This window comes from Urocitellus parryii, chromosome 6 (assembly GCF_045843805.1).
Source record: "Urocitellus parryii isolate mUroPar1 chromosome 6, mUroPar1.hap1, whole genome shotgun sequence".
Classification (NCBI taxonomy): domain Eukaryota; kingdom Metazoa; phylum Chordata; class Mammalia; order Rodentia; family Sciuridae; genus Urocitellus; species Urocitellus parryii.
In genome coordinates, this window is record NC_135536.1 from 150,832,658 (window position 1) to 150,847,806 (window position 15,149).

The 15,149-nt window shown below is 42.3% G+C and overlaps 2 protein-coding genes across 4 annotated transcripts in view; one reads left to right on the forward strand and one right to left on the reverse strand.

Moving 5' to 3' along the window:
• Nucleotides 1–1,613, reverse strand: part of Gins1 (GINS complex subunit 1) — a 28,302-nt gene extending 26,689 nt beyond the window's left edge. For all 3 annotated transcript variants that reach the window (XM_077800212.1, XM_077800211.1, XM_026393057.2), the window contains exon 1: nucleotides 1,539–1,613. In XM_077800212.1, the coding sequence (XP_077656338.1) occupies nucleotides 1,539–1,613 (75 nt within the window). The remainder of the gene's footprint in view (nucleotides 1–1,538) is intronic.
• A 4,596-nt stretch (nucleotides 1,614–6,209) lies between these two features.
• Abhd12 (abhydrolase domain containing 12, lysophospholipase) overlaps nucleotides 6,210–15,149 on the forward strand; it is a 79,891-nt gene continuing 70,951 nt past the window's right edge. The window contains exon 1 of the mRNA XM_026393037.2: nucleotides 6,210–6,551. Within this exon, the coding sequence (XP_026248822.1) occupies nucleotides 6,364–6,551 (188 nt within the window). The 5' untranslated portion in view covers nucleotides 6,210–6,363. The remainder of the gene's footprint in view (nucleotides 6,552–15,149) is intronic.

Consider the following 15,149-nt stretch of genomic DNA (forward strand, 5'->3'; position numbering starts at 1 on the left):
AGAGAAGGGAAATTGCATGGAAATGGAAGGAGACCCTCAGGGTTATACAAAATTACATACAAGAGGAAGTGAGGGGAAAGGGAAAAACAGTACAAGGGGGAGGAATGAATTACAGTAGTGGGGGTAGAGAGAGAAGAGGGGAGGGGAGGGGAGGGGAGGGGGGATAGTAGAGGATAGGAAAGGCAGCAGAATACAACAGACATGAGTATATCAATATGTAAAGCAATGAAGTGTAACTGATGTGATTCTGCAAGCTGTATACGGGGTAAAATGGGAGTTCATAACCCGCTTGAATCAAAATGTGAAATATGATATATCAAGAACTATGTAATGTTTTGAACAACCAACATTAAAAAAAATAAATAAATAAAATAATAGCTGAAAAGCTAACAGACTAAATAAGAAAAAAAATCTGTTTCTATTAAATAAAAATCAAATGATAGTTGTATGCATAAAATAAATAAATAATAAAAATAAAAATTTTAAGTACCCTTTTCTAGTCCCACCCCCACCAGTTTACTTTGTGATTCTCCTTCATGTTCCTTATCTATAATTCGTTGGCACCACTTATCACACTGCATATCATTACCTCTATGCCCCTCTCCCAGAAGAATGTGTCCTGGCATCCACACTATGGCTGCCCTAGGATAGGGGAGGAGGTCAAGCACAGCATTTAGAGTGCAAGCTCTGGAGCCAAAATGCCATAACTGGAAACCTTATTTTAGTTCTTACCTGCTATCACCTGAACAAGATAATTAATCTTCCCAAGCCTTGGCATATGTAGCTAGAAAAATGGGGGGGGGGGAGATTGTTGAAACCTAAAGGGTTTATTATTTGGACGTGATGATGTAGGTCAACGGCTTGGCACCCTGCCTTAGGGAGCAATTACAGAAAAATAAGAATAATCACATTAATAATAGTAATAGTAACCCTAGTGGAAATAAAATTAACAGCAACCACCGACTCTGCTTTACTGTATGTCAGGCATTGTTCAGACACCCTCATTGCACGACGAGCTGGTTACTATCATCATCATTCCCATTTTTGCAGAGAAAACTGATAACAAGAAAGCTTGAATAACTGCCCCACAACCAGAATCTCAGGCTCTTTCAGAAGCTGTCCTGCCCTCTGCCCTGGTGCAGGGGATTCTCTGGCATGCTAGACAAACACTCTATGAGCTACATGCCAAGCCCTGCAGGCCAGCCTTTTAGTGACATTTCGCTGCCGGAGTGGACAGCAAATGCTAGCTCACTATCAGGCAGAAAGTAAATATTTGGTTAAATAAAGAAACTGCGGCAAACTATACAATGAAAAGTACTCAATTATACTCAAGTGAGGAAATTCACTAAGCAGCTGGGAAATAAAAGCATGAATACTTTGTGTTCCCTCTTATATTGTGCTGTGCCGCGTTCCAAAAATTTATCACGACTTGGTTGCTAACCACGTGGGAAAGTAAATCCTCCAGGTGAGATGCAGGGAAGAACTGCAAGGAAGCCGTCCAGGCCCCGCCCCTTTCAGGTCTAGACCGCGGTCCTCACATTGAAAGCGGGTAGCTGCCCTTCTGGCGCGCGGTGCAGCTCACGAACCAGCTCCACAGCTTTTTCGCAGAACATGACGGTCTCTCGGGTCCCTCGGGCTCGTCAAGGTTTCAATCCAAACAGTCGCAGGGCTCTCGGCTTCCGCGTACCTTCTGTTCTGCACACCACAGCTTCAGCTCTTTGCCTCCCCCTCTGCGACACGCTTTGGCGCCAAACAAGCCTAGCCAATAGGAACGCGTGGCCAAATCTTCTGCCCTACGGCAGCCAAAGAGGGACATTTGCCCACTCTGCGCGACCGTGTTACAGAAAGGGCGGAATAAGGGGGTTGGTTTTTTTCTTTGGTGATGCCCAGCTCTCAGTACAAAGAGCAAGCAGCCTGGCGTTGTTCCAGATGGCTGTTGCTATCGCCTCAACTTGCTATCACCTGAACAAGATACTTAATCTTCCCAAGCCTTGGCATATGTAGCTAGAAAAATGGGGGCGGGGGAGGGGAATTGAGACACTCGCTGGTGTTTTCGTTTTAGTTTTGCAGCAGGGTTTTTCGTTTGATAACCCTCCTGGGTTGGGTGCCTCCTGTGTGGTAGGAACTGTGATACATATTTATTTTTTTTTTAATTTTTGGTAGTTGTCTATGGACATTATGCCTTTATTTTGTGGGGCTAAGGATGGAACCCAGTGCCTGATGCCTGCTAGGCAAGCTCTTAGCCACTGAGTTATGGCCCCAGCCCTTTATACTTAATTTTCATAACGTTCGCTAAAGGTGGTTAAGACTCTGAACTGATAAAGAAACAGAAGATAGATAACTTCCCCAAGATCACAAAAGAGCTCATAAACTCAATTAGACCTTGTAGCTAAGCTTTCCACTTTTGGCTCAGTACCATCCTTTTTCTTTTCTTTTTCTTTTTTTTGTTTGTTTTGTGTGTTTGTGGGGGGTTTTGTTGTTTGTTTTTTTGTAGTATTGGGGATTGAACCCAGAGGCTGTCTACCACTAAGCTATAATCCCAACCCTTTTATTTCTTATGAGGAATATTAATTTTATTGTGGTTGTCTGGGATATTTTTTATTAGAGTATTATAATTATACATAGCATTGGGGTTATTTTATTTTGAGACAGTCTCTTTAAGATGCTGAGGCTAGCCTGGAAATTGTTATCCTGCTTTAGCCTCCTGAGTTGCTGGGATTATATGCGTGCATCATCATGCCTGGCTTATTTGGCTAATTTGAAAAAAAAAAAAAAACAAGTCTTTTTTCTCTTTTGATTCTGGGGATGGAACCCAGGACCATGCTATGCTAGGCAAGGGCTCTACCAATGAGCTATGCCTTTAGCCCCTAAGCAATATTAATTTCTAAAAAGCAGTATTGGATTCATTGTGGCTAACCCTAGAAATAATGTTGCTCTTTTGCAAAGTAGATAAAGTACACATTATCTGATAAAGGGAAATGGCCCATTAAAAAAAAAAAAACAAAAACAGTTTCTGGGCCTTATCCTTACATTTCTTCTAAACACTAAAGGATAACTTTTTTAAACCAAGTACATACTTCTGTCATGGACCATGCTGTGGGATTTTGATCCAAAGACAAGCATCCATAATCCTCAGCCATATATCTTTTCAATTTCACGCAGAAGGCAGAGTCCCTTAATGAACTTGAGACTCACTTCCTTACTTGTAAAATGGGGACCCTAGTGGCATTGCTGAGGAGTTGTGAGGATACAGTCACTCCCTCAGGAAATATTTACAAAGTGCCTACTATGAGCCAGACATTGGTCTGAGCATTGAAAATACAGCAGTAAATAGGTCTTTTCTCAGATTTTACATTGCAGTGTGGAAAAAAAATATAGAGATACAGACACATTGACAAATATATTGGTGACAAGCACAAACAAGAATAAGTCAAGAGGGCCTGGGGTTGTGGCTCAGAGGTAGAGCACTTGCCTAGCACATACGAGGCACTGGGTTCAATCCTCATAATAAATAAATAAATAAAAGAATGAGTCAAGAAAGGTGAACACAGTGAAGGTGAGTCTGAGGGTTTTAAGTTAAAAGTGTTCAGTGAATACACAGATGTGAGGGGGGAGGGAGCACGACCTGTAGGTGTGGGCAACTGGAGGACAGAGAATTGCAGGTAGCAGGTATTAAAGTGCAAAGGTTCTGAGCAAGGGTGACTGTGGCATGTAAGGACCAGGAAGAAGGCAGTGATTGAGGAAGGACCCTGTATGTCCTTTCATAAGCTTTCAGTTTTATTTTGAATGAGTTGGGGAACCATCAAGGTGATTTTAACAAATGAGTGACAGAATTACATGTGGCAATGGGAAAAATAAAAATCCTATGTGGCAGCTGAGTTAAGTAGACAGTAATGAAGCAAAGGTAGAGGCAGGAGGGAGACCATCCCTGCTATTAAAATAATCCAAGTGAGGCATGATGTCTTAGCCCAGGGTGGAGAAGGTAGAGGTGATGAGAAGTGTTGGAACCTGAGTAGATTCTGAAAGGGGAGCTGGCTGACAAAGTTTGATGCCAGAAGAAAGAAATCAAAGGTGACCCCAGAGTTTTAGCCCGAGGCAGCACAAAAACAGAGTTGCCATTTCCCAGGAGGGGAAGCTTATGAAGTTAGAGTGGAAGAAGAGCTGGGAGTTGTTTTGAACACAGTAGTCTGGGTGCCTGTCAGATATCAGAGATGAATAGATCTTTGGATAAAGAAGCCTGGATTCAAGGAAAGGAGGGGACCATATTTAAAGCCTCAAAACCAGGAGATAACTATATGGGCAAACCCAGGGCCAGTGGGAAAGATTCAATACCAACTTATGTTTCTTTTTTCTTTCTTCTCTCCAGCTCTCCCTGTCTTCCTTGCCCCCCCAACCCCTTATTAAAAAGGATTTTGTGCCAAGGCAAGGTGGGCATACACCTGCAATCCCACCGGAAGACTGAGGCAGGAGGATTATGAGTTCAACATAGTGAGACCCTAAACAACTCAGTCAGACCCTGTCTCTAAATAAAATATTAAAAAGGCTAGAGATGTGGCTCACTGGTTAAGCACCTCTGGGTTCAATCTCTGGTACCTCAAAAAAGGGGGTGGGGGGATTTTGTGACAGATAAAATAATTTTTCTACACTTTAACTTCTGAATCCCCAAATCCCCAGTACTGTTATTTCACTTCAAAGAATTCACCTTTTAAATTCCACAGTATGTTTAAAATTGGCAATTATACCCAGGGGATGCTTTTCCAATGAACAACATGCCCAGCCTTTTTTGAAACAAAGTCTCATTAAATTGCTAAGACTAGTCTAGAATTTGTGATCCTCCTGCCTCAGCTTCTAAAGAAACTATAGAAAGTCAAAGCTGTAAAACTAAATCTGTGAGCTAAACTGCCCTTTATTTCCTTTGCTCTATTTAGAATGGGTTGAATTAATACTTAACTGGGTTTCACAAGTGCAAAGTCATCTTTGAAATGGATTTCCTCAAAGAGGTAAATGCTTTTAAAAATCCAAAATCTGTTTTCAAAGAGTAAACTGTTGCCAGGCATGGTGGCGATGACTGTAATCCCAGTGGCTCATGAGGCTGAAACAGGAGGATCTCGGATTCAAAGCCAGCCTTAGCCACTGAGCAAGACTCTGCCTCAAAATTAAAAAATAAAAAGAGCTGGGATGTGGTTCAATGGTTAAGCACCCAAGGTTCAATCCCTAGTACCAAAAAAACAAAATCACTAAAGAGTAAACTGTTTAAGCAGTTCAGTTCACTTTTTCATATATTTGATCCCAAGGTTTTATACACACACACACACACACTTTTTCAAATTAAAAATTAACTCCCTGAAGGCATATTTTAAAAGACAAAGTCCTATAATCTCAGTGACTAGGAAGGCTAAGGAGAGAGGATCACAGGTTCAAGGCCAGACTTAGCAATTTAGCTTAGGCCCTAACTAACTGACAGAGACCATGAATCAAAATAAATACTAAATGAAAATAAAACGGGCTGGAGGGGCTGGGGTTGTGGGTCAGAGATACAGCGCTTGCCTAGCATGCGTCAGGCACTGGGTTCAATCCTCAGCACCACATAAATATAAAATAACTAAAAAATAAATAAATAAAACGGGCTGGGGATGTGGTTTAGTGGTAATGTCCCTTGGTTCATCCCCAGCATCGCCCCCCCCCCCCAAAAAAAGAGTCCTTCTGGAAAAATAGCAACTAATCATTAAAACGGAATTGTGATGTTACCTTTTTGTTCATATAAACCTAAAGGAACAGTAATCCAGGGTTAGGAGCCAGAGGCCCTGGGTTGGAACGGGAGGGAGACAACTTTGGGCAGCAGCTCAGGCTCGCAGGGTGGCCACTTTCTGGCCGGCGTCCTCCCAGTGTTTTCGCCGTTCGGACCACTGAACTGAGGCACCACTGGGTTGTCTGCGGGTTACAAGAATGCCCAGAAAGGAGTCCCCTAGCCCCATGCCGGACCCAGTCCTCTGCGCTGCAAAACCTAACAACCTTGCGCTGCCCTGACAATGACGCGAGGAGGCAGCTTCTACCGCCCTACTCCAAGATGGCTGCGGGTCGGCGCTGGGGATGCTGGGCGCGCTCCCCGAGGGACCGGGGTGGAGTTGATGGGGCGGGGAGGGGGCAGAGCGAGCAGGATTCTGGCGCTGATTGGCCTGTGAGGCCGACCGGCCCCCAGCGCTGGTCCTCAGCGGGCGCTGCGGCCTGGGGCTGAGATGTGAGGGGCAGCGGGCGGGCTCCCGGCGGTGAAGGCTGTGAGCTGCGGCGGCTGCGGCGAGGGCGGCGCAGGCGGGCGGGCGAGGCCAGCGGGCGCCGTGGGCGGCCGGCCTTGTCGGCCGCGGGATGAGGAAACGGACCGAGCCCGTCACCTTGGAGCATGAGCGCTGCGCCGCCTCGGGTTCATCCTCCTCCGGCTCGGCCACCGCGGCGCTGGACGCCGACTGCCGCCTGAATCAGAACCTGCGCCTGGCCGGCAAGGGGCCGGAGCCCCGTTGTGCAGCCGACTCGGGCATGAAGCGGACGCTGGGCAGGTGAGGCGATGCACTGGTAGTGGGGAGGGTTCCCCCCACCTGCCGTGCAGGTGCGGCCCACAGGTCTCCCCGAATCGCCGCCCCCCTCACATTAGCTGCCTGCATAAGGATTTCCCACCTCACCCCCCATTCTCCCGGTGTCCTCTTTGACCCTTCTTGAGACCTCTTCCCCTTACTTGGCCTGCAAGGAGCTCCCAACCCCCATCCTTTCCCCAGGCACCTTCCCTCGGGAGCACCTTACGTCCCTTCAACTCTAGTATCCTCTCTGGCGCTCCGCGCCTCCCACTTACCCACCCAGCACTTCGAACGCATCTTTGCACCCCTACACTTTTCCAGGAGAGCCACTGCGGACCCCTAGGCTACGGGTTTGGAGCGGCACGGAAGTCGTGACCTAGCACGAGAGTAGCGTAAGGGGTGGGGAGGCCCCCGGACGCGCTGCACGTAGGCGGTGGGACGTGGAGAGGCTGGCGCCAGACCCTCAGAGCCCCGGGGTCCGCTCATACCTGGTTAGCATTGACCTCCCAAACCGAGCGCACTAGCCGGCGCCTGTGTGCAAGCCTGGTGGTACCCTGGTCTCTCACTTCAGTACTTCTCGGGTAACTGTTATTAGAAGTGGCATTCGCTGCTCAGAACTGCTGAGCCTTTGGGAAAAGGTTAAATGGCCTGTGGGGTTCAAGGGAAAGGAAGGATACACCACATTCTCAGTTGTTGGAGGAAAACCGATCGTTCGCTGTGCTGGTGGCTGCTTACCTTTGAAATCTGTATAAAAGAGTTGGTCCCACTGAGAATTATTGTAGAGTCCCGAAGTCATTTGAGGTGTGTGCATGTGTTTTCTCCCTTTGCGAAGAAGAATGCGGTTATATAAAGCTGATTTCGGAAGTGAGATGGGAGCTTATTTCACAGGGACATATTTCTTTCCCTCTTTGCTGTTTTCTTAATGATTTGACTGTGGAACATATAATTCATGGCAATTTTGAAGCGTTGGTATTTCATGATGATGTTTTATTGAAGTTGGTATGTGATGTTCTCAGGTGTTTCTTTTGGAAGCAGTTGGAATGCCTTCAATTGAACCTGAAGCATAAAATATTTACTCAAATAGCCCCTAAAGAAAATGAGAACTTCAACTTTAGTACTTAAAAAGAACATGAAATTAAACTAGCGCCCTCTAAGTCAATGATTCTCAGTCCTGCCAGAAGGGCAGGGACTGATAGGTTTGATTTCACATGTGAGTATTTTTTGTGAAACTAATCTGTTCTTTTTGGAAAGGTTTAACTGTTATCAAGAGTTTTTACTTTAATACATTTTATTAGTAGACAGCACAAAACTTAAGTTGGAAAGTCTTTGCTTGTAAAAGATCGAATTGTTATGCACAATAATGTTGGGAAACAATGCTGCCCTGACACCTTCCTTGTGAGATGTACTATATTAAAAGAATCTGATTAATTTTCAGTTTTGTATCAGGGGACAAAGAGAAACCTTCAATAGTGTCCATATCCTTTAGATAATCAAAAGGCTGTTAGGGAAATAAAATGCACAACACAGAAGAAAGGTCAAATTTGTGTTACCCCTTGGCTTTTTTTCCTGTTGCCTGTCCTAGACATTCTGGTGCTTGACTCAGGCCCAGAGAGACCTTCCCAGACCAGCCCATCCCTGTTTACCTTATCACTTACATGGCATTATAATTGCATGCATACTTGTTGACTTGCTTTACCTGTGCCTCCTATCCCACAAGAATGGAAGCACAAGAGAGCAGGTTGTTTTCTTCACTTGTGTATCTCTAGTGCCTGGCACATAGTAGATGGCAGAAAATACTTGTTGAGGGCTGGGGATGTGGCTCAAGCGGTAGCGCGCTCGCCTGGCATGCGTGCGGCCCGGGTTCGATCCTCAGCACCACATACCAACAAACATGTTGTGTCCGCCGAGAACTAAAAAATAAATATTAAAAATTCTCTCTCTCCTCTCTCACTCTCTCTTTAAAAAAAAAAAAAAAAAAAAAAGAAAATACTTGTTGAATGAATGAATATCTGGGGAATAAATTCCAAGAAGTGGAATTTCTAGGCCAGCGGTGTGTGTTTATAACTTCAAAAGGTAAAGCTAGGTTAACCCTCCACAGAAGTTGTATTAATCTGTACTCTGACCGTCAATGTAAGTTGCCTCCGCCTCCTATACCGTGTATTATCCCATATTTTGACCTTTGTCTGATAGAAGAAAATTATATCTGATTTTGGTATTAATTTCTAGTACTTCTAGGTGGCATTTTATGTGTATATAAGCCTGTTATATGCCTTTGCAATTAGTTGTCTTTTATGGTCCTCCTGCACATTTCTTTTAATTCTTTATTATGAACATTTTATTTTTGATACTAGTGATTGAACCTAGAGCTGATTAACCATTAAGCCACATCCCCAGCCCTTTTTTTTTTTTCTTTTTTGGAGACAGGGTCTTTGTAAGTTGCTTAAGGCCTCACTAAGTTGATGAGGCTGGCTTTGAACTACCTACCAATCCTCCTACCTGAGCCTCCAGAGCTGCTGGGATTACAGGAACACAGTACTGTGTCTAGATTCAAGATCGCTACAAGATTTTCAAATATATGAAAGTAGACAATACTAATAGGGCATTATGTAAAAATGTGGATGTGTAACCGATGTGATTCTGCAATCTGTATTTGGGGTAAAATTGGGAGTTCATAACCAACTTGAATCTAATATATGAAATATGATATGTCAAGAGCTTTGTAATGTTTTGAACAACCAATAAAAAAAAAAAAGAAAGTAGACAATATAGTGATCCAATGGTTTGAACAGTTTTCAATGTTTAGCCAAACTTGAATCATTTATCCCTCCTCTTTATTTTCTTGTAGGTTGGGGGACTGTAATATTTTGAAACAAATTATTTTCTTTATAAAATACTTAACAAATAAGGACTTTTTGAAATATATATAACCCCAATGCTATTATCCTATCCATTAAACTAAATTTTTATCCGATATCAATATTATCAAATATCCAGACCACAAACCACTTCCCAAATTGTCTCAGAAATGTCTGTCTGAGCTGGGTATGATGGCACAAGCGTATAATCCTAGCAACTCTGGCGGTTGAGGCAGGAGGATCGAAATTTCCAAGCCAGTTTAGGCAACTTAGTAAGATCCTATCTCAAAATAAAAAATAATAAAAGAATTGTAGCTCAGTGGTAAAAGTGCCCCTGAGTTCAATCAATGATATATAAAAAAAGAGAAATATCTTTACTTGAAAATTCTATACATTCTTTATCCTAGTTCATCTTTTTTGTTTTTACTGAAAATAGGATCCTTTATTGTATTGCATATTCTTTAGTTGTTCTATTGATTAATTTTATAACTAGCAACTTAATTTTATTGTTTCTAATAGTTTTTACTATTGTTGGATTTTCCAGGAGTACTATCACCTCAGCTACAAATAATAATTTTGTCCCTTGTTTTCCAATATTTATGCCACTTGTTTCTCTTTTCTGATTGCAGTGTATTTCCAGAACAAAGTTAAATAATGGAGATGATACTGGGTACTTTTAACTAGTTCCTCACCTTTTGGGGACTCGGGGTGGGAGTTAGTATGGCGGTTTACTACTGATCTATATCCCCAGTCCTAGTTTATTTTACTTTGGGAGAGGGTGTTGCTAAGTTGCTAAGGCTGGCCTCGAGCTTCGTGATCCTCCTGCCTCAGCCTCCTGAGTTGCTGGGATTCCAGGCATGCACCACTATATCCAACTTACTCCCCCACCCCCCATGTGCTGGGAATTGAACATAGGGCTTCAAACATGCTAGGCAAATACAAGAATGAGCCACCTTCCCCAGCCCTAATTTCTCATCTTTAATGAGATTGCTTTTAGTTTTGTCATTAAGTGTGCTGATTTTTACTAAAAAGTATGTTGTTAATAACATTTTAAAATCATTAATAGTGGTTGAATGTTTAAAATTTTAACATCTGTGTTATGATCATAGTAATTTTTCCCTTTACTTGTTAATATGTTATTGTAACAATAGATTTTATGTTATTGAATTATTATTGCATTCCTGGGATGAACCCTTATTATGTAGCCAGAGTCCATTTATTAACATTCTATTTAGAAATGATACATCATTATTTGTGAAAGTAGTGTATAATTTTCTTTTTTCTTTTGCAATACTAGGGATCCAACTCAGGGCCTCCCATATGCCATGTGAGTGCTCTACCACTGAGCTACATCTCCAACCCTCTATAATTTTCTTTTTTAGTGTTATCTTTATCAAGTTGTGTTTTCTATATCTTTTAATATTAAAAATGTTCTTTGGCTGGGTTTATGGCATGTACCTGTAGTCCTAGCCACTCAGAAGACTGAGGCAGGAGGATCATTTAATCCCAGGAGGGATCCCATTCTGAGCAATATAATAAGACTGCATCCCTTTAAAAAAAAAAAAAACAGCCACTAGAAGACTGAGGCAGAAGGATTGCAAGTTAAGGCCCTGTCTTGAACTGGAAGGTTAGCAAGACCTTGTCTCAAAATAAAAAATTAAAATGGCTGGAGATGTAGTAGCTCAGTAGTAGAGTGCCCCTGGGTTCTGTCTTTTGTGTGTGTGTGTGTGTGTGTGTGTGTGTGTGTGTGTGTATGGGGGCTGTACTTTCTCTGCTTTAGTCAGTTTAAAATTCTTTTGAAATTATCTGTTTGTTTTTTTAAATTTGGTAAATTCCCCTATAAAACTACCTAAACCTGGTGCTTTTTTAGAATATAGCACTTTTATAACTATACAGTTTCTTTGAGACCATTGGTCTGTTCAGATTTGTTATCTCTTTCTGGGTTTAGTTTTGGTGGTTTGTGTATTCATAGAAAATCATCCACTTACCAGGTGTGGTGATGCACACCTCTAATTCCAGGGGCTCAGGAGGCTGAGGCACGAGAATTGCAAGTTCAAAGCTAGCCTCAGCAACTTAGCAAGGCTCTGAGCAGCTTAGTGAGACCCTGTCTCAAAATAAAAAGGGCTAGAGATGTGGCTTACTGGTAAAGCACCCTGAGTTTAGTTCCTGGTACCAAAGGAAAAAAATTAAGAAAATCATGAACTTAATCAGCTTTTTTTCTTTTTTAAAAAAAAATATTTATTTAGTTGTAGATGAACACACAGTATCTTTATTTATTTTTATGTGGTGCTGAGGATTGAACCCAGTGCCTCACATATGCAAGGCAAGCACTTTACCACTGAGTTACAGCCGCAGCCCCAGCTTTTTTCCTCTTTATCTGGGACTTATTTCCCTGGTTTTGGTCCCATTTATGTACTTAGGCTTTCTTGCCCTTATTTTTTTCTTGATTAGGCTGACTAATCACTAGAGTTTGAAATATATGTGTGTGTGTGTGACTGTGTGTGTGTATATATACATATATATACATATATATGTGTGTGTGTGTGTGTGTGTGTGTGTGTATAAAATATATCTATCTCGTTTATTATTTCTGGGAGAGCCAGGTAATGCTGAGGGCTGCCCAGAAGTACAGAACATGTTCCATCTGCAGGGGGCAGCAGCCTCCATACCTGGTCCTGATACTACCTGGAATGTGGCCCAAGGCAGCCAGGTCTTCTAGTCTTTCCAGAAAAGAGTAAATGTTTTTTTGGTTTTGTAGAGTTTTGTTTTAATTGTATTTGTGTGTGTTGGTCACCATAATTTTAACATTTTTAGTTAATTCAAATTAGAACGACTTTGGAAGCCAAAGTTTTTGGTTTTGTTTTTTAAAATTTCTGAGCTGAAGGGTAATTTAACCCAGAGGTGATTTACCTCTGAGCTACATCCCAACCATTTTTTTTTTTTTTTAAAGACAGGGTTTCACTAAGTTGCTCAGGGTTTTTCTAAGTTGCTGAGGCTGGCCTCGAACTTGTGATCCTCTTGCCTCAGCCTTATGAGTTGCTGGAACTATCGGCACGCACCCCTGCACCTGGCTTAAAAGGTCATTTTAAAAGTAAATATATATTGAAGTCATACATCAACTCTGTATCCCTTGAGAAGATGAACTAGACATTAGGGTTTTTAAAATTGTTTTATTTTATTTGGTTTGGTTTTAAGAATTAAGCCCAGGACCTTGTTTTAAGCACGTGCTTTATTACTGTATTAGGTCAGATTTGCTGTGATGAAGTACCTGAGAAAAATCAATTTTAAAAAAGAAGAAAGATTTATTTTGGCTCATTGTTTCAGAGGATTTAGTCCAAGGTCACTTGACTCCATCACTTTGGTCCTATAATAGGAGCACATGGCAGAAGAGATCTGTTCACATCTTAGTGGCTAAGAGACAAAGCAGGAGAAGGTAAGGGACAAGGTCCCAATATCCCCTTCAAGGGAATCCTTTTCTTCCCTACCAACTACCCCATACCCCTCCCTCACCTAACTTCCTTTCACTAGGTCCCACCTCTTAAAGTTTCTACCACCTAGCCACATGCAGTGGTACAAGCCTATTTCCCAGTTATTTGGGATGCCGAGGTAGGAGGATCACAAGTTTGAAGCCAGCCTGATCAACTATAGCAAGACCCTGTCTCAAAATAAAAAGGGCTGGTGATATAATCAATGTTAAAACAAACGTGGTTTCAGTCCCTGGTACCTCCCCACCACCACCAAAAAAGTTTCATTACCTCTCAATAATGCTATTAGCTGAGGACTAAGCCTTCAAAACATGGCTTTGGGGGGACATTTAAGATCCAAAGCATAATAACCACATACCTGTATACTCCTAGCTCTAGATACTAGTTTTACTTTGCAAATTGTCTGTGAGAAGGTGCTGGGCAAAGAAGAACTTTATGGGCTTCTCATTTTCTTCTCATTTTTGTAGCTCTGGAATTCTTGGGAAGGTGCATTTAAGGTACAAGTTGTCCCAAGGTACAAGTTGGACCCTGAACTAAAATCATAAGACACGCAAGATCTGTGTATCTCAATCAACTGGTCTTCACCCTTCCTCTTTCAAACTGTAGGGCAGGCCAGATAGGCCAGATAGATGGAGATCAATGAATTGCATGGGAGATGCTAGAGCACCCTCCTGTGTAATACCAAAGAACAGTCATCACCTTAGTTCTTCCTTGACCCAAAGAAGGGATTTCATCTGAAGCTGCTAATGCTTCACCATAATGCTGAAAGGCAGGTGGCTGAGATTAATGCCTATCTCCTTTTCCTTTAGCTGTCCTGAGGTGTGATAGTCAGCTCACCCTCCAAGCATTCCTATGTGGTATCTCTTCACCCTTGCTTCACAGATTGAGGAGATGAGAGCAAGTGTTCACCAAGCTGTTATAGCTAAAGTCTGCTTTATCCCTCTTTTTCTTTCTTCTCTACCTAGAGTACAGTCGAGGATAAGACTCTAACAAGAATTTAACAGGTGGGTCTGCCACTTCCCAATTTGATATACCTTTTCACAGCCACAGTCCACACAGAGGCCTGGAACCTCAGAACTGGGTTCTGGTTCTATTAGGGCTTTGCATCCTGTATCTGTGCTTGGTTCAAAGTTGCTTTCAGCCAACACACACCCTCCCTTTCCAAGGGAGTGTCTCCCTTTTGTGGTAACTTTTGCAGACAGGCATATTATGGAAGATACCTTTGGGCAGACTGAAAAGAGGCATGGAAGATGATCACTTTGTCAGGTGTAGGCTGATGAAGATGGGACCCCATCCCATATTTCTGCTTTTCCTTATAATAGAACACTTTTCTTCTCAAAATGAAGTCTTCAGGAAGAATGTTTATTGAAATCCAACCATGAAAGAAAACAGATTAAGTCAATGCTTTTCACCCAGAGGTGGTAAAATTAAATTTTTAAACAGAAATTAAGTTTCAGTGAGTTTGTGCTTTGCCAGTGGGCTTTTTCAGTATGGAGAGGGAATGAGTCATTTGCCTTCTCCTAAACTGAGGGCCAATGTCTGAAGTGTAGTTTAGAAGAGCTGAGCAACACAGAAAGGAATGATAGCTAGAAAGCCTGGACTAAAATAAAATGTCCCATGCTTAGAAGGATCTCTCATTTGGGTTTGGTTCCCATTGTAGTATGATTCCATGTTTAAGAGGAAGCTTGCATGGCAAACTGGGTCTTGAGGGAGTGTTTTCAGAATCTGTCATTTGCTTAACTTTCTGATTTGTCTCTTCATCTGTGATGTGGGGAAAAGAATGCCTTTGATGCAGGATTGTGGTGAGGTCTAGGTGTGTGGAAAGTTTCCACCAGCAGCAAGCCCTCAGTCAGTGGCATCTTCTATCTCATTATTACTACTGACATTACATGCTGAGGGAAGTGATAAAGTCATTAGCACATATCAGGAAGAATTTACTGCTTTCTTTTTATTCCCCAGGTTATTAGTCTGGCTTCTCATAGTCATGCATATACGGTTCGTCATGATCCATCATCGTAACTGTTAACACTGGAGCATTTTTAACTATAGTCTTTGATCATCCAGCACTTTTTTCAGCCACTCATTTAACATAGTTTGAATACCTGTGACTGCTGAGGCCATAGTAGTGACCGCAGTCCATGTTCTCATGGACTTTACATTCCAGTAAGGGAGACAGGTGACAAATGAAGAGAGATATGACACATCAGGTGATCTAGAGCCAGTAGAGGAACATCTTTAGACTG